The sequence below is a fragment of the Ascidia mentula genome, chromosome 8 (assembly GCF_947561715.1).
Source record: "Ascidia mentula chromosome 8, kaAscMent1.1, whole genome shotgun sequence".
Classification (NCBI taxonomy): domain Eukaryota; kingdom Metazoa; phylum Chordata; class Ascidiacea; order Phlebobranchia; family Ascidiidae; genus Ascidia; species Ascidia mentula.
In genome coordinates this window covers 13,402,788-13,420,952 of record NC_138573.1, presented here as the reverse complement: position 1 = coordinate 13,420,952, position 18,165 = coordinate 13,402,788, and the positions used below count along the sequence as shown (strand labels likewise).

Genomic DNA, 18,165 nt, shown 5'->3' with positions numbered 1-18,165 from the left:
TATTTCAAGTTTGGCCAGTTTTTCACGGTCAAATAATAATAAAAAATCCGTTTAGTTAAACTTGAATTTTAATAAGTTCAAATATTAAAAATTTGTAGAGAGAAATTACAATCAAATGACGCATGCATTATGCCTACACTTTGCATACCAGAATACGGATTATTTCGCTCACTTCGCATGTAGTTTTGCAAACAATTTTCCGAACGCAAAGTTTCGTTCCTGAGTGAATTGAAACATTACGTAATAACTGTTCATTATTAGGTGAAGGTTATAAAACTATCAACCCTTTTGGGACCTATGCCATTAAAAAATATGACAGAAAACACAGAAATTTTAACAACCAGCAATGCGTAGACCTACTTCTGTGTTTTGCCCAATTGTTTTCCAAGTGAGTTGTTGTTTTTCCTCTTGTGAACAAATCGTTTATTTCGCCGTGTAGGATCCAGCATTTGTGTTGTTATAAGGATGCAAAGCAGTTTATAAAGCAAAGTCGAAAAAATCGTTTTGTGAATGTAAACTCTGGAGAAGACTTGGGATTGCGGTCACTTGCCACGGCACTTTGGAGAAGGCGTTAGTTTGCATTGCGACATGGTCGCGCTTCTCTAGAAAAATGACAAACGCTCAAACTAAACGGCACAATTAAGCACAATTAAATTTAGGAATAAAATTACGAAAATTCGAATGAGTCTAAGGAATTAGTGGTCTCACAAAATGTTCTTTGGCGCTGAATTACTGTAGATTGTTGCTTGTCTTTGTTGAGAAGGCCCTTTTTCTCTTACACGCGTCATCCTTGTGTCAATAGACAACGCTTTTTGTTATTCCGACCTCACAGCTCGCACGTCTGTGAATTAGGAGCTGGAGCGACGACTCAGAGTTGGTGTTAGTTCAAGTGAGGCCGATAACTAAACCAAAGCGAATAAAAAGCTAATCAATTTACGTAGGATGCTTTCGTCGGTTGGATAAGCGATTTGTTTGCTTTGCCAGTGTTGACCGGACAAAAAGTGCGATAACAGCAGTGTTTGTCGGCGTTGGTAAATATTGTAAGGCCAGCATATCCCTTCCAAGTGTTAAAGGATGTAAGTGTGGCATAGCGTCGTTAGTTAGTTTGAAAAAGAACTTTAGTTTGTCTGTAGTGGATAAGACTTTAAGTGCTGGTATTTCAGACTGTAAGGGATTGACGGTTTACTAGAATGTTATTCGTTACCTAAATTGTTTTAGGTCCTGATGAGTCAGCACAATTTCAATCCCCATGAGCACAGTACTTACGTTTGTGTTGGGGGGTGATTTGAGTATTGTTATGTGGGTGCAACAGTCTTGGGATTTTAGAGGCTACTGAAGAAAATTATGGGAGACGGATTTTGTATCAAGCAGGATTGATTTCAGTAGGGCAAATTTAAACAAACTGTCTCTTTGTCAAATAAAAGTAAACTAAACAACCATAGGAGGTTTAAAATAGTTAAAAGTTGTTTGCCAGCGAAAAGAATTGAACGATTTTTTTCTGAGTTCATTATATTTATTGTTTTAATTTGTTAACGACCTGCTTAGATAGTTTAAGCGTATAATTCAGTGTTTTTGCTGGGTAAATGAGAACTAAAACTGACCACATGCACCTGTCGCAAGACAGTATAGGCTATAGGGTAACCAAAGGCACAAAACAATCCCTCCCCCCCCAAAAAAAAGATGTGTACACAGCTTATTCTGACCCGTTGTGGATTAGCGACAAAATGTTGTACGTTGAAGCACTGTCATTCATCGTTCAGCCGGCGGCGGTGTCCGATTGCTGGCGCGTCCCCAGCTCATGGCATAGTCGGCGTGCCAGTGGGTCTAGTACCATGTTGTCGCAGTGAAAGCTCGCTGCGCCGGAAATAAAACAAAGTTTTGTCACGGGTCGCCAACGGGTCGCTTGTCGCGAGAGGAGGGAGTCGCAACCAAACGGTTACGTAATGCTCATTTTAAAATAGCTTTGCTTCAACGATTTGCCCATCGATTTCCCTCCCAGGGTTATGAGTTACATGTGTTGTGCCGTAAGACACGAGAGTCATCTCAACTTACAGCGTTAGCCTGGCCCCTGCGACGTTTTCAAGCTCGGGAAGGCTTCGAGCACAGCTTGTTTACTTTTTCTGTATTGATCTTCAGCGTAATCGCAATGCCCTGGCGTGCCGGCGTCCCAGATGACGTTTCACCGCGAGGCGTTAATTATTGATGAAGTTGACGGCTTGCCACCCGTAAACTTCAAGTGTAGAATTCCTCGGAGGCCTACTGTAGGTATAGGAAAGTGCGTGCTTTATACCAACGAGAAACGTGTTGCAGTTGATGACGCATGGGGGGAGTGACAGGCAATGGTTGTAGTGAGACACATTGCAGTCTTAGTCGTGAGTTACTTAGCCTGAATCTAGCCTTGTACTGTACAATATGTTTAAAGCGCAGCATTACTGATCCAAGCTCGTGATTAAGGAAGACATGCGCTTGTTGAAGGTTTATGTTCAGCTCCATTTCAGCTCTCATGACCTTGGCATAAAAAGTGTTTCGCAACTGCTGACCGTAAACCTGATTTTATCTTATCGGCGCATTGAAAGTCTAAGATCATGGGTAACGACTGCTTCTCAGAGGTAATAATGATTGTTTGTATAAGTTTAAAGAGCCAAGCGTCATAAAACATGTTTTTGCTTTAGATACGTTTATGACACTACCATCTTTTAACAGTCGTGATGCATGCACGAGTATTCGTCTTGTTTTTAGTTGTATGATAGCTTTTCTAATCGGTTGCTTTTCTATACGTTGAAAGATACACTCCTGCTGTTATGCTAAGCAAACAAACACAGCAGTGTACCAGTTACAGGGCTGTCATTTGCCGGAATACCATATTATTACAGCGATGTTCTTTGTTTGGATATGCGATGTATACCTAAACTCCAACAACTTTTGTCGAATATTGCTTGATCTTGGGTAGATTACTGCACAAATGTGTTTAAGCATGCTATCCAGTCACGCGTAGCACACTTAGTTCATTATCACTTGTAATTTTTGACGTTTTATGTAGAACCCAAGCACTAAAGTCAGTGGTTCTTAACCATTTTTCTCTTCTATCCCACTTCCCACCGGTTAAGAACCACTGCACTAAACAAAAGCTCATAAGTTCATTGCACATGTAGAAACGTTTCACCACCTTTAGGGCGGGTCTTGGTTACGGATATTACGTGCTTCCTCGGGCAACAAATTAAAAGAAAGAGCAATTTCATTCCGCAGGTGATCATGTTTGCGAACCGCCGATCCTGCTTTCACGTGCAACCTACTGTGTATGTCTTTTAACAATGCCAAGCCAACGAGTTATCTGGAAGTCTACGCTTCAGTCCCAAACAGAAGGCGTTAACTTATTTTCGATCTAACTTAGATTTTAATAGGGTGATTTCTATGTACGATAAAACGGCACGCAGCCAAACATTGCTAGTTCACCGTAGCTGTTTTCTATTGTGGCGGCATTATACCATTGAAATTCCACCGCTTATTATTGGATGTCGCTCTACTGCACTTCAATAGCAATATGTCAACACGGTCGCGCCGATAGCTATATAACACTCTCTAAATTGCGAAGTTTATGCGCAAGTGTGTGCCTGTCTGCCTGTATGTGAGAAAGTTTGTTTATTCTTCTGCTGGAACTTATTTTTGTTCTTCCGGACGATTGTAGCTGCTTTTATTATCAGTTGTTTGTACAAATGTGTGTCGGAAGATCGGTTTACTGAAGCTGTGCCGAAAGGTATGATCTATACATTATTGTTTGAACGTGTTGTAACATGCTTTTTAGGAAACGACATACCAAATTGTTGTTCGCAAAAAAACTTTTTATTACGATAATGCTTCGTTCATGTAAGATTGTTGTAAACGCACAGTAGGCCCATTAATGTTAATGGGGAATGCATACCTTTGCAGCTGTCTTGCGGAACAGCACTCACCCATGGCCGGTATACTTATACAAATCTACCCATTAACTGAGTGACATATGACTTATGACGGCAGATTATCCCATGAGCGAGTTACTTACCATACTTTTACAACCGTAATTAATGATCGGCGCGGCCGTAGCTTTATTGCGCCCCCGAGGCGAATATACTACGGTCGAAACAGACTGTAAGAAAATCGGATTGACTTTTGCTCCATGGGGCTGAACTTTATGTTGTTAAATACGTCAAGCCTGTAACAACAGGTTTGAGTTTTCTGCAGAGCTTAGTGGGGTTTGGTTTAGACCAGAAATCTCAAGTTCAGTGAACAGACAGGGTGCAAGCACCCTTGAATGGCACAAAAGAATTTACCAGTAAAAACCTAGCGTTCGGGGCGCTGTGTTGTGAGATCAAACAACGACAGCTTTTCACAGGAGTTTGACGTCAAAACGCCGGCTACCGAAGAAGACAAAACACTGCTGCGTATTGTGGACTCAAAAGTCGCGCGACTAATTTGATTGTAACGGTTGGCCCGCGTGGAGTACGGATTATTTCTCGCGGCATTTTCGCCGCAAAGCCAAGCTTTTCACAAGCATTGTTCGCGTTTGGAGGGCACACTCGACCAAGAATACAGCGACTGAATGGCACTTATGAACGCAGTTACTAAGACGCATGGAGACACGAAGTAAAAGCTTGGTCCTGACTCATCGCTGTGAGCAGTTTGTTTTTTGGTGGTCTTTTGTATGGAAGATAGACATCCTGTTTAATGCTTGTTTGAAAAATGAAGAAATCAGTGTCAGAATTCAGCTACGTGTAGCATTGCAGCAGGTCCAAGGCGTGCTCTTTGTTGCTTGTTTGTAACGCAGTCGTAAAAGTGGGAGGCAGTCGTAAATGTTCTGAGCTCAGTGGACGAAGCAAGCTGTGGTTGTGTTACATCCGCGCCCACGAAGTAACCAGAGTCAAACAGGTTGTGATAGATTGAGGTTTTCAGTTCTTTTCTGCTTCAGTAACACGACTAACGACCGGTAAATGCGTTGCGAACGCGTGATCATAATTTGCTTTGGTAAAACATGCCCACCCGCAAAACAAGTAAACAACAACAGATTAGGTTAACTTCAGAACAGCAGTGTCTTTACTAAAACGGAATGTTGTCGTCTTTCCAGATGCACTCGAATTGCTTGACCGTAATTTGTCCGCTGGGAGAAAATCGTCATCCGATTAACCGCGCGAGTTTCTGTCATTACACGCTGTTGCCATGTGTTGTTGAGCGCATCAACACAACATTTAATTCAAGTTAACTGACGGCCGTCAGCTCGAATCGAATGTGGGTCAACAAATTTGCGCTGCACTGCTGGAAATCAGCGGGAGTTTTTTAATCTGAGCGGATGCTTTTCCGCTACTGTGATCACACACAGCTGAATCAAGAGTTGTGGAATTGATCGTGAGTGCGGCCTATTTCATTTACATCCGCCATGGGAATGTCATTAGGAAATGGTTTTGCGGTTGTCATATTGATTATCACCCGTTGTTAGATTGTATAAACAAAATTTTTATGTTGCAGAATCATTTGACGTATATCATAAGATGTAGCGTTCTGTCAGTTTTTAACACAATGGATTTGTGGAGTTATATCGTCGCGACGTTTACTGTGGCTACCGTATTGCGTCATTCATTCGTTCAAGCGTTGGATTTTAGCAGGACTTGCACAAAAACATCCGCGCCTATATGCACCAGCACTGGAAGTAGCAACAGCTTTCAATGGCGCTACAACCTAACAACGTTTCCAACATTTGCTGATGACCGTTCACCTGAAGACGTTTCCACGTCACTTAGCGCATTGCATCCTCTTATTGCTACAAGTTGTTCAAAGTTTTTAAACCTTTATTTGTGTGCGGTCCACTCGCCGGTGTGTACAAGACACGGAGTTGTCCCACCCTGCAGGGAACTGTGTGAACGTGTGCGCAATGACTGTCGGCAAGTTTCGGAAACGTTCGGAATCCGATGGCCGGGTGGACTGGCGTGCGAATCACTGCCCAAGATGACCAAAGCAAAGGGAAGATTACGACGTCGCAAAGACGAAGGATTTATGGACGATAGCGCGGATATGTACGTCGTTAGCCGATCTTCGTCGCTAATATGGGGGGAGGCCCTGCTCGACAATGGGAAAGTATGTATTTGCTTTTATATGATGTTGGTCATTTGCACAGTTATAGTGCTTTCATTCCAGATTACCAATGTAAAAGCCAAACCTAATTGTGCTCATTGTATGAAATTACCAAAAGGATTGACACCCAGGAAGAAATTTCTGTGCTTGTTTATATTTTCTTGATTTGGATTAATCTTTTCAAAAGCCTTAATTGGTACAGCTTTCCTGTCAACCCCATTTTTCGCCCTGATTGCGCACGGAACAGATATAATGTCTTTCAGTTTCTTGGTAACGCCTTGTGGTCTTTATTAGGGGCAATACATCAAATTGGAGAGGTTTACTTTGGGTGAGGCGTAGCGCCCTAGTTTCATTTGTCTTTTCATCTTTTGTCAACCTACACATTCCCTTACAGGTATGCATCCCGCCATCGGAAGAAGATGTAGTGGGTCCGGCGTTGGTACGGTTGGATAGAGAGGGATCCATCAGGGAAAACTGGACGTCGAGCGAGCCGGGGGATGGAGATTACGGAGTCTCCTGTCCTGCAGAGCTTCGTGCACCACCGAGTCACACAGGGTAGGAAATATATGTCGAATTTGTACGTATACCAATTAGCTTGATAGGCATGACGTGACATTTAACTATTGGGAAAAGGCCGGTTTCTTTAGCCCTCACTTGAATAGAAAACACCAGATTCCTGCAACTCAAATGTCAGCCTTTTCATGTTTGTCTTTGATCGAGATAAATGTTAGCTTTTCGTTTCGCTTTACATTTATTTGCTCGATTGTTTGCAGACAAAAAACAAAGTTTAGAAATCGGCCTCACTGCGACTCACAAAGTACAGGAAATCAAAGCTAGGCAGACCAATCAAAAAAGTCTGACATCAGCATTTACTTAATAAACAACGACTACATGTTCGCTATACGGCTTTAGTTGTGCCAAATCGTTAAAAGGAATTAAACCGCATAACCTGCAATTAGCAAGTGAGGACTTGCTTCGTGAAACATACCACGCGTTAAAGCACAAAATTGAAATCGACACTTCTTTGTGCACGATGTCCTAGCGTGGTTATGCAGGATTTTCTAAAGATTTTCAAGCATGTAAGGGATTTGTGAAACGTCGACTCTATAAACAAGTTAAGCTGAGGTAAACTATATGGAGTTTTCAATCAACAATACGCTTACTGACAAAACTGCAAATTTGAGTCTGTTTAACCCAATAAATAAACCCCAAAGGTTGCGGGGGCGCAGCAAGACGTAGACAAACAATAGTCGGTTGGTGTTTTGTTGCATGGCGCCGCTCGTAGCTTACACCGCCCGCCGTATTATCCCCAGTTAATAAAGGATTATCCGAGCATCTAACCTGCGCGGGTACACTAGGGTATATATGCCAGGTCCCCCGTTCTGTTTACTTAATACACACCGACCTAAAGCTTGAAAGCGACCCGCTAGTTGTAATTTTAGGTGCGCAAATTTGTTCTCGCCTGGGCGTATGGCCACAACGGTCCGTCGAAGGCTTGCGTCATGCTTCCCAATATTATGTGGTGTACTGAGTATTTAATTTACTGCCTAGAATTTGTATTCGAGCAAATACTTTTTACGTAAATCATTGGATTTTTCTCAAACCCTAGGCAAAGATATTACTGTATGATTCCAATACTTTGTGCGGCTTCCGACCCGTTCAATTAAACTCCATTCAACGTTGACTTCTACAGTTAGCCTCGAGTGAACAACGTGGATAGCATAACTATTCACTCTCTTTTACATCGCAGGTACAGCTTCATGGGATTGGAAAATTGCACCGCGCCATGCCCTAACATGTACTTGGGTCAGCAGGAGATGAGCGCGCTGCGTGGTTTTGTATGCGCGCTGGCTGCGATCTGCATAATCGTCACCCTCTTTGCGCTGCTAACTTTCGCAATCGACAGAGAAAGGTACGCAAGACATTTTTGAATCGCGCCTATTCGTTATGGAACGCCTCATCGGGCCTCAATAGCCAATTCGCCTGTTAAGGCTTAGCCTGGGTAACTATAATGACCTACTCACAGCCTTTCATTTCAAGTGTTAGCTATTCATGTGGCCAGGACCGTATCATGATGGAACTTAACCAAAATATGTTTAAAAAGTGCTACCGTTAGCACGACTTGCTGTCTTGCTAAACTACCAAATAATTCTTTGCTGCGATTAAACAACGGGAAATATTTAAAAATAATAAATTGTTAACCTGTACGATATTTGCCCAGCAGTGTTTCCCAAGCATTCATTACACGGTGTACGCTATAGTGTGGTTATAACATTACCTTGGAATGCCAGGCATTTGTGTAACGTTGATTCTCTCCTTCAGATTTCGATACCCCGAGCGACCGATCGTATTCTACGCCTTCTCCTACTTCGTGGTGTCAGTAGTCTTCTTGATCGGATTTATTCTGGGCGAAAGGGCGCCTTGCAACGACAAGGTGAGTCGTTTCGCCGATTATAGGGCGATTACTACCGAAGTTGGCAATTTTCTTAGCTAACAAAACCCCCGCCAGCCCAGATTTTGTTTTTCCTGTGTTTTCGCATGTGTTATTATTCTGGGTCCTGTAAAATGGCATGGGTCTGTGTATTACCAGCGTATTTCGAAGAGCGCGAATTACGGGTCGTGTCATGCAAGCACAAAGTATACATTTTTTATTTCAGAAAAAAATGTATCCTTGCAAATATAACCCTTTTAACACAATGACATCGCAGCCGTTTTTGCAGTGTGAGAAAAGATTACTTTTAAACCATTAAAACCCCAACAATCCAATTGTAATTCGACCAATAATCTCACTTTAGCCTGTTGGTCCACGCAGTTTATAACGTTGTGAAAGCCATGACCTAACATTAACTTGTGTGACCTTGTAAACGTTTTTTTTCGATTAAGTTCATTATTTATTTTTGCATCCTATTCGTCACAACTAATGCAAATAGTGTATTCCAATAAAAATAAATACAGCTAAGCCATTAATAGCTCGAATCGGTCGTTCGCATGGTTTGTGAGCAGACTTAGCAGAGTATTTTACGAGGTAGCAACACATACATTGTTACCAACACACGGCTGTTTTTATTACAGGTGGTTAATGTGGACAACGAGATAGTGCAAGGCTACGCGGTTGTAGTCGGTTCGCACAGAAGGATTTGCACCGTGCTGTTTATGATACTGTACTATTTCACAGGTAAATGCTTCACGACACTTTCACATTAAAAACTGTACCAACGCAATAATCACCGTTCACGGCATAAGTATTGATATAGCTTGCATCTGCTGGTCCTAGCCTGATCTCAATGGTTTAGCCTTCGCTAAGCCGTGTTAGGAGCGTACTGTAGTTGCCAATTCAGCTGAGGATCTGGCCGCATAGCTGCACGATATTGGGCACGGTTGGGAAAAGGGACAATGTGAGCAAAGAAATAAAGTTTGTCAAAGAAGCAAAATAACAAGACAACACGTAACCTTGAAACATTTACCCCTACTGCTGTTATGTGAACAAGATAAAAGTGATAAAAGGTGAAAGGGGTTTGCGTCAATCATTTCCAAATTACAGTAAAAAGTAGACTTCAAGTACTTCAAGTATGAGGCTGATAAGGCTTTAACACAGTGATCCCCAACCTTTTTGTGGTTGCGTGCCACCTAGTTGAGTGCTACGAAGTAACCTAGGGGATGTAACTAACATTTTGGGGTCACTTACGTTTTTTCCAATTTAAACTATATCTGTAAATTACGAAAAGGTGCTAGCGTGCCATCCAGAATGACGTCGCGTACCACTGGTGGTACGCGTACCACCGGTTGGGGAACACTGCTTTAACACATCTAAATCTGTTGGATACAAACAAATGTTTCCATGTGAATCATCGCGTAAACTGAATCAATTTCATTATTCGATTGCGGGAAAGCAATGACGTCAATCAAAGATCTTCAGGTTAACCAAAAATGAGCTTGCCAAAGTGCAGGTGTGTAATTTTCAACTTGATCCTGGGATTAATACCGGCGCGTGACAAAACCATTGGGACAATCCGCACCAAATCCCATACTTGTGGCTTAATATTACAACATATAGCTTATCTTGTCGGATGTGATTGACTTCACAGCCTTCGCCCTTCAACTAGTTATGGTAAATGCTTAGCTGTTCGATAAGCTCGATGGGAATGCAACGAATAATTGATGATTTTGTATTCTTTTGCGCGAAGAATATCAGAACAATTTCGTGTTGATGACCAGTTTATTTTGACTAATTTTGGACAAAACGCCTTTTTTGCTTGCCAGTTTTACGAATATTCGCTGTGAACCCTCGAGCCCTTGAAGCCTGACAAAACTGATCTTGACCCGAGACGCCAACCTGGCTGTCAGCAACGTGCAAACCGGTCGTACTAGTGTGAAAACGCTCGTTAAAAAGTGTTTGATCGACCACCCGCCCCGACCTGATTGTTTAGCACGCAGTTAACATCTGTGCCGAGCCATCGATGTGTTGTAACACCTTCGAACTGCGCACACACACTAGTTTTTCCCACAGACTGTGACCCCACATGCGGTTGAACTGAGAACAAGTCAGCCAACCGCATGAAACAACCCAATTCTATGGGATGAGTTGTATCAGAACGACCTGGCATTGTAACCACTTGACCCTTGTTGTCGGGACGAGAGGTTTGACAAACGTTATAGGATCCGGCTACAGGAACCTATGGTTTAAGTTTGTATCGGAATAGTTGTTGTAGCATTGTGACCAAAAAGCTAACATCAATCAACTGTTCATCGATTCCGAAGAAAGTCAATGTTTTTGGCTTCTTGGCTGTTTATCTTTAAGTGTGAAACAATATAAAAAGACACTACTTTATTAAACCAAGGTGTCGCGGTTTAAAACAACAGGTCCTTTGTTTTGCACAATTGTGTGATTAGAGCACTGTACTTAAAAAACAAAGCCATTGCGTACAAGGCAGCTCAATCTCATGTGTTAATTTTCGCAGTAAATGGAGCAATATGGTGGTTGATCCTGACCATCACCTGGTTGTTGGCTGCCGGCTTTACTTGGGGAAGTGAAGCAATAGAAAAGTACTGGCTGCATTACCACACGGTTGCTTGGATTCTTCCAGCCGTCCAAACGATGATAGTAATAATCTCCAATAAGATCGAAGGTGACAACATCACAGGTAAAATTTACACGTGCGTGTGTGTGTAAAATGGTCCCGCATCTGTCAGCCTAAAAGCAGTATTTTCCAATGTAAAAACGTGTGGTTAAAACTAACGAAAAGTGTTTCAACTTCATTAGCTCTCTAAAGTCCCGGAACTGTTTATGCGAAACGATAAAATCTTGTTTATGCCAAACCTGGAAATACCTCTCGGTATCCACCCATAATTGCCCCCACGGTGATCCAACACACGATAAGGAGTTTTGTCCTCAAAATACCTCGCTAACAAGGCTGTTCTTGCGGCTTTTTAGATTGCTGATTAGGGTTTAAAAACCACGGTATACCGTGTGCGAATGGTAAAGAAATCTCAGTATCTAGAAATCTCGTTCCTCCTCAAGGAGTGTATAAACCCGCCGATAAAGGATACAGCAACCAGCAACCAGCCATAAGCCGTAGGACAACAAGATTTGTGTATTGACTTGTGCTGAGAAACTCCCACCAACAAGAATGGGACTGGTTTCCCGTTTAAGCATTTTCGTTCAATTAGCTTTTCGTTTTCGTGCCATACAAAACCAATGGAAATCCAATTGTCGCGATTGCACCCAAACAAGTAAAAAATTGCCTTTGAGATAAAAAGTCATGCACAATTTCCAAGTCGTTTTAGGGACATGTTGAGAGAACAGATGCTTTGCCCTTTTTCGCTCATATTAAGCAAAGGCACACCTTCGTAAAATATGTTTTGTCAATTTCCTTTCAAAAGTACCTTACCTTAAAAAGTATAGACTTATAAAAAAAATTTGTGAAAAAGATAATAGCTGAAATTTGTAGTGTGTGTTTTTGTGAAACCAAAGCATGCCATGACAAGAACACAGTGCAGTCGAAAACTCATCAATAATTCAAAAGCATTGTCGCTTCCTTACGTTAGATGATGCTTCTCTTTGTGCACCAGAAATGCATTTCGTTGCTTGTGTCTGGTCTAGAACTACCCGCTTAGTGTTTTAGTTAAACATGTATACAACAACTTTGAACACGAAACTAAGGTCTACTCAAATTGTGCCATTGCGCCTTCATCTGTTCTATGGCAAATTGGTGCATAAGCCACCTTTACACATAACACTGTTTTAAACCATTGGTTTTTCTGTATTTTTCAATGCTTATACCTGGAATAGACCCTGTGTTAACATTTTGTATGATATATTGTGATAAACGGTTATCACAATCAAAAACATGCTTTGTTTGAGTGGATATTTTTATAACTGGCACTAAAATCAATTTATTAATAAAAGAAATGGAGCTATTGAGTGTATGTATCTATGTTGGGATGATAGAGTGACACAATTAATTTAATGCATTTATTCCTTGTTAGGAGTTTGCTTCGTGGGGATATATGACTCAGACGGTCTCCGTTTTCTCCTCCTCGCACCGATGTGCATCTATCTCATCATCGGCATCACGCTTCTACTGACAGGTAGGCGGAAAACACCATGCACTTCATATCAAATGAAAAATAATACTGACCAAAGTCATACACATTGCAACGTCGTGGTTGACCTACATAACTGACGAAAATCATTTTTTGTTTGCAAATCCGTAAAGCGCTTAGGAAAGTTACAAAACGTTTCCATCTCTTCGTGTTTGCCACGGGATAAATGGGAGTGTGGGGTTGCATGAAAAAAGAGCACACATTCCCAAGTGTTTGACAAACAAGCGGATAAGATAGTGTAAAAACAATGGCTATTCATAAACGAAATTCTTGACGCGCGTCAAACGTCATCCTCAACATCAATCGTTACAATGTGGAAGGTTAGAATTGGTATAGAACGGTTTTACTATAAAATTCAAACATTTTTAGACACTAGAAGCACCAAAATCAAATTTTGCACCTTAAAGCAATGGAAATGCACACCATGGTAGATTTTAAAAGCTCCAATACTCCGATAGCTTATCAACTTATCCGACAGCAGCAAAGGTTATCCACCAAGGGCTTGAACCACAAACTTCACCGGGAAGAACTGCTCGTATTTCGTTGACGTGCGCTCTGCTTTGACAAATATTGTCACGATAACAGACTGGTGTGTTGGGTCTTGGCAATAATTCACTCGCCGCGCGATCGTATCGAGGTTTAACCACGCTTGTGTGCCCACCGTGACTCAGAGGTCGTTTTTAAACGACCCAGTGATGAACCCCTAAGATACGAAATGACCGTTTAAAAAAGCCATTTATGAGGATGACTTGGGGTGAATTACAAGTGGCCCTGGTTGCTACAACAAACAAAACAGTAGGACCAAAAGAGGACCTCAGTATTTGACGGCAATAGCTGTTACTGGCAAAAATTGCTGCTGTTTAAATTGAAATGCATCAAACCAAGCAGTGACACACTGTTGCTCTGTGCGTAAATCGTTGACAGTGAACAAAAAATACTGTCTTTACATCAATGTAGTTTCACATTTATATTGTACAACACAACGACACATCCTGCTAACTAATCGTGTTTTCTTGTCAAGGTTTTCTTTGTCTGAACCGCGTGCGCAAGATCCTTGAAGGCGATGCCGAAAACAGAGAAAAGTTGGCGAAGTTTATGCTCCGCATTGGAGTCTTCAGCGTCTTGTTTATTATCCCTCAGGTTTGTAAAGTGAGATTTAACAATGGCATCGACACCATCGGCATTTCAATGTAAAGCAATCTCTGGGAATAAATTTGTACATTTTTCAAGTAGTCTTTTAGTTTTTTTGAAAGCATACATCGATTGAATTGTTTTGCCTTTCAACTTTTTCTCAAGATTAATATTGATACGTCACGCCTTCCGCACCAAAAATTGGCTCGAAACCCCTGAGAGTTGCATTGTGATCGACACCTCTCATAATCCGCCCGCCTATTTGCAGATAAGCCTCATCATAATATACGCGGTCGAAGATATGAACAGGAACCGATGGGAAGCATCCTGGTATGTCAGATCCTGCGACAAATACGCTGTTCCCTGTCCTTCCCCGTCCGACCCAATGGGGCAACTGGCTGTCGGTAAGACTGAGTATCGTACAGTTGATAACAGAAGGGTTTTGTTTGTTCGTGAGTTAAGTGAGGAGGTCAAAGTACTCAACCAGGTTGAGAACAAATAGAGTCGGAGTTTGTGTGCCCTAAACCACGCTACTTTTACATGTATTTATATACGCCTTGGTTTGTACAACGTCTTCATCAAAGTATTTGTCTTGCCTCTGTGGTTTTATAATATATTGATATTAAAACAAGAAATTTTGCCATATTAAGTCAAAAAAAGAACTATCAGAAGTTTCAAATTGCAGTCAGCTGATTTATTAGCAATCTTGAAAAATCGATTTCGTCTGCACGGGCATCCTCAGTTTTGCCATATTACATATCTTGGCCTTTTTTGTGATTGTCATTTGGCCGCATGATGTACAATACACGTCGTAAAGTGATAAATGACTGTTGATTTGCAGGCGATCCCAGACCCCATTTGCTGCTTTTCTTCGCGAAGTACACGATGATGTTGGTTGTTGCTCTCCCTCCACTCTTCTGGGTGGCAAGCAAGAAGACCTTGGACTCATGGAAAAACTTTTTCAACGATGCCGGGTAAACACAGTTCCTAATTATTAGGTTGATAAAGTTGTTCTGATATATTACAATCAAACTAATTGGATTCGAATCTGAAAATATTACAACTTAAATTGTTGTTTTCTGGCAAATGTATTGGGTATTAGTATTTTTTATCGTAATTTGGTACCTCAGGGGTGAAGTGTCTCGAAAACAGTAAAAGTTTGCGCGTGGTTTTGTGTTAAATGTGAAGTTCCAATATCGGTACACGCGCTTTTAAAGGTCCTCGCTTGGTGAATATGTTAAAGGACCGTGCGATAAATATCCTTTAACCAAAAATATTTTAGTTGTTAAAAACTAATGTTTACGTTTTCGGTTGTTCTGCAGAACTTCGAAAAACTCGTCACTGAACACGACTCAAACTCGCTTGCTTAACGACTCCAACGGTCCTCATGCAAAAGGTGAGTTATTGAAGGGATTTTTTGTTTCTCTGCTCATCACGTGGATATGACTAGCTAAAATTGTTACACAAACTATATTAAAAAAAATTAAACTAAATTCACAAAAGGAGCCATGTTTAAAAACATTTTCCATGTACTGCACTGAAATCCGACAAGCTTTGACTCTACTCTCTTCTCTCTTCTTTCGGTTATTAAATGTCACTGTTAAAAATCAAAATATCCTCAAAAACTTTTCACCTTTGGGAGAATTAGATACTTGCGCCTCAGGGTAATTGCGGGTCTGGATTTGACACGACAAAATGAAATCGTAAACCTGCGGCATTTGCACAGCGTTTTTTTTAGGACCTAGTTAATCTAGATACACTACGATGGTGTATGACGTAACGAGTAACCTTTCCTTGTTCGAGTCGTATAAACATTTCCAGCAAGTCAACCTTTTTAAATTTATTGTCATAAGCAAACAAGAAATTGGCGCATAAGTTTCTCAGTGAGGTATAAAAAGGCTTTCAATTCTATTAAAGATTTTGATCAATCGCATGTATAAGCTTACCGGGATTTAAATAATTCACGTCTCATACAGATCGCGACGCAAAGTTGATGTTGGAGAAAACTTCTAAGGATGGAGAAGCCGTATTTGGAGATTTCCGAGATTCTGGACTTCATGGATCTTCTGCTTCAGTTGCAGCAGCTGCAATTGCCTCGCGATCTGCGTTCGGTATGTTCGCAAACAGCTTAACCCCACTTGCGAAAAGTGTTTCAAAAACGGCAATAAAAACAAAAGTGTATTCGCAAGAACACCTGTGGTGTCTGAAATGAATGGCGCGTCTTAAACATTGTAAAATTATGGGGCACTAGTCAAAATGTTTACTTATGCTTTGCAAAAAAAGTTGTTTTAAGTGATCACAATGAAATTATTGCCATGATTTACAACAATGATGTCACAAATTGCCGAACGTAACTTGAAAGATTACAAAGAAGCAAAATCAGTATATTTACCCACTTGTCAGCATGTTTCGATATTATGCGTGTGTAATGATTCACACTTGCTTATCTTCACAGAACGCCAATCACGTTGGGACGACCTGACCGACACTGAGTTTACCAGCGAAACAAGCAGCGACATGTCACGTGCAATCGAATATGACCAATGTCGAAACCGAGGCGAGCGTGTTTACGGTCGACGTAGGCAGCAGCCCATCGGTCGTGCCAGCAAAGACAAGAGAACTGAAGGTTATGTGTCCCGCCCGGGCAAAAACCCCCAGAAACATTTGCGTCCACCTAACGGCAGCGCTAAAGGGGATTTATGTCGCAAGGAGGTCATTGTGTCGGTGGAAAGTGACGGTAAACAATTGGAACCCGTTGAGAGTAGCAAAGGTCCGCTTGGTTCCAGCACACCTTTACACACTACTGACAAGCAGTCTGCCTCCAACCAACCAAGGTTACTTGCGAGAAAGCAGGTTTCACCGACGTCGGAAAGTACCTTGTCGTTTGCGAAGCCACTTTCATCATCGGCGCCTCCCAAAGAAACACAACAGCCGGTAGAAAAGGAAGTATCAAATGACGAAACACCTAAACCTGTTCCATACACAGAGACAGATACAATTCCGTTGCCGGAGCCAATCGTTAAAGCTTTAAAAAATGCCATCCCGAAAAAGCCGAGGACTCCACCACCGTTACCCCCTCCTAGGGTCGAGTCAGCAAACACTAAGGGGGAGGTGGAAAGGGCGTTGTCAGTATAGGGTTTTGTTGGGTTAAATGTGACCAGTTCACTGACTAAATAGTACTGGTTGTTTTGATGGATTACCCAAAATCTACCAGATATTTGTGTCATGAGATGAGCTTTTTGCGTCGACGATTCATTACTTGGCATTTTATACAAGGTCGGTTACCCCTGCTCCACATGCTGTTTTTTTCACTGTACGCAACTCACATTTCATTGTTTATTTAAATATGTACAATACTGTTAACCCAGTAAACTTGGATACGACAAAAATCTTTTTTTGCAACATGCCTATTATGTTCTCGGTTGAGCCCGTTTGTCCGCGCTTGCTTGACGAAGTCGTTCCACTGTGCCATCTAGTGTTGAATTTATTGTTTCGTACCTTCTACTTGCAATACACGAAAAACATCAAACCACGTCATATGTATGTTGTTTGGATTGTAACGTCAACCACACTACATAAAATAAAATGGAAAAATGTTTTACTCAAATAGATTCTGCCACAACAAAAAACGATTGCAACCGCTTTAGTCAGTACACAGCAAGGTTTTAGAGCATATAGGATATTTTTTTCTTCACTATGGGCAACATTTTTCGTACAAAAGGACTGTCATCACAATGTGTGCATGTGACTCCTTTTTCCGCAAAATTCATTTTGATTTTTGCTGCCTTTTTACAACATCAGAGTTAATTGACTTGACGTTAAATAAAAAAAAAAAAAATACACTAAAACTGTCGAAGCATTTGGATTTAGATTCGTTTGAATGCATTTGAATTACATGCATCACCATTGCTTTATGATACAAGAATTAAGCACAATCCTTATCTGGTTTTGAACTTGGGTAGAAATACAAATAAGTTGGAAAACGTTGTTATTTTTAAAGCTGCAGACAGGGTGTGTACACGCACTGTTTCGACCTGTAAGGTCTCATCAGTGCAGCTGTTGAGTGGCACTGTGCTAGCTTTCACACTAGCAGGCACACTAGTTTCCACTTTGTGGTACCTTTCGGTCAACGTCGATCTGCAGGGTACCCTATACTAGGTACCGAACAACAGAGACGACGAACCACTGTGGAGCGCACTATGGCCAAACGGAACTGCTTGGAAACCGATAGCGCAAAAGGCTAAAAACACCAATGTAATATATGTGCAAAAAAAGCCATAATATTGCAAAGCTGCAGACAGGGTGTGTACACGCACTGTTTCGACCTGTAAG

At 41.4% G+C, this 18,165-nt stretch overlaps 1 protein-coding gene across 1 annotated transcript; it reads left to right on the top strand.

Moving 5' to 3' along the window:
• The first annotated feature begins 3,718 nt into the window (after nt 1-3,718).
• LOC145910621 (frizzled-7-like) lies at nt 3,719-17,447 on the top strand. Its single transcript, XM_082997809.1, has 14 exons — nt 3,719-3,754; nt 5,497-6,102; nt 6,494-6,654; nt 7,850-8,011; nt 8,422-8,533; nt 9,172-9,274; nt 11,058-11,240; nt 12,586-12,687; nt 13,724-13,842; nt 14,102-14,237; nt 14,675-14,807; nt 15,156-15,229; nt 15,810-15,944; nt 16,289-17,447. The coding sequence occupies exons 2-14, from the start codon at nt 5,548-5,550 to the stop codon at nt 16,966-16,968; spliced, it is 2,655 nt and encodes an 884-aa protein (XP_082853935.1). The 5' UTR covers nt 3,719-3,754; nt 5,497-5,547; the 3' UTR covers nt 16,969-17,447.
• The last annotated feature ends 718 nt before the right edge of the window (nt 17,448-18,165 follow it).

Coding starts and splice junctions, on each gene's coding strand:
- LOC145910621 (XM_082997809.1), top strand. CDS start 5,548: ATGGATTTGTGGAGTTATATCGTCGCGACGTTTACTGTGGCTACCGTA. Junction 11,241..12,585: donor CGAAGGTGACAACATCACAG/GTAAAATTTACA, acceptor ATTCCTTGTTAG/GAGTTTGCTTCGTGGGGATA. Junction 14,808..15,155: donor AACTTTTTCAACGATGCCGG/GTAAACACAGTT, acceptor GTTGTTCTGCAG/AACTTCGAAAAACTCGTCAC.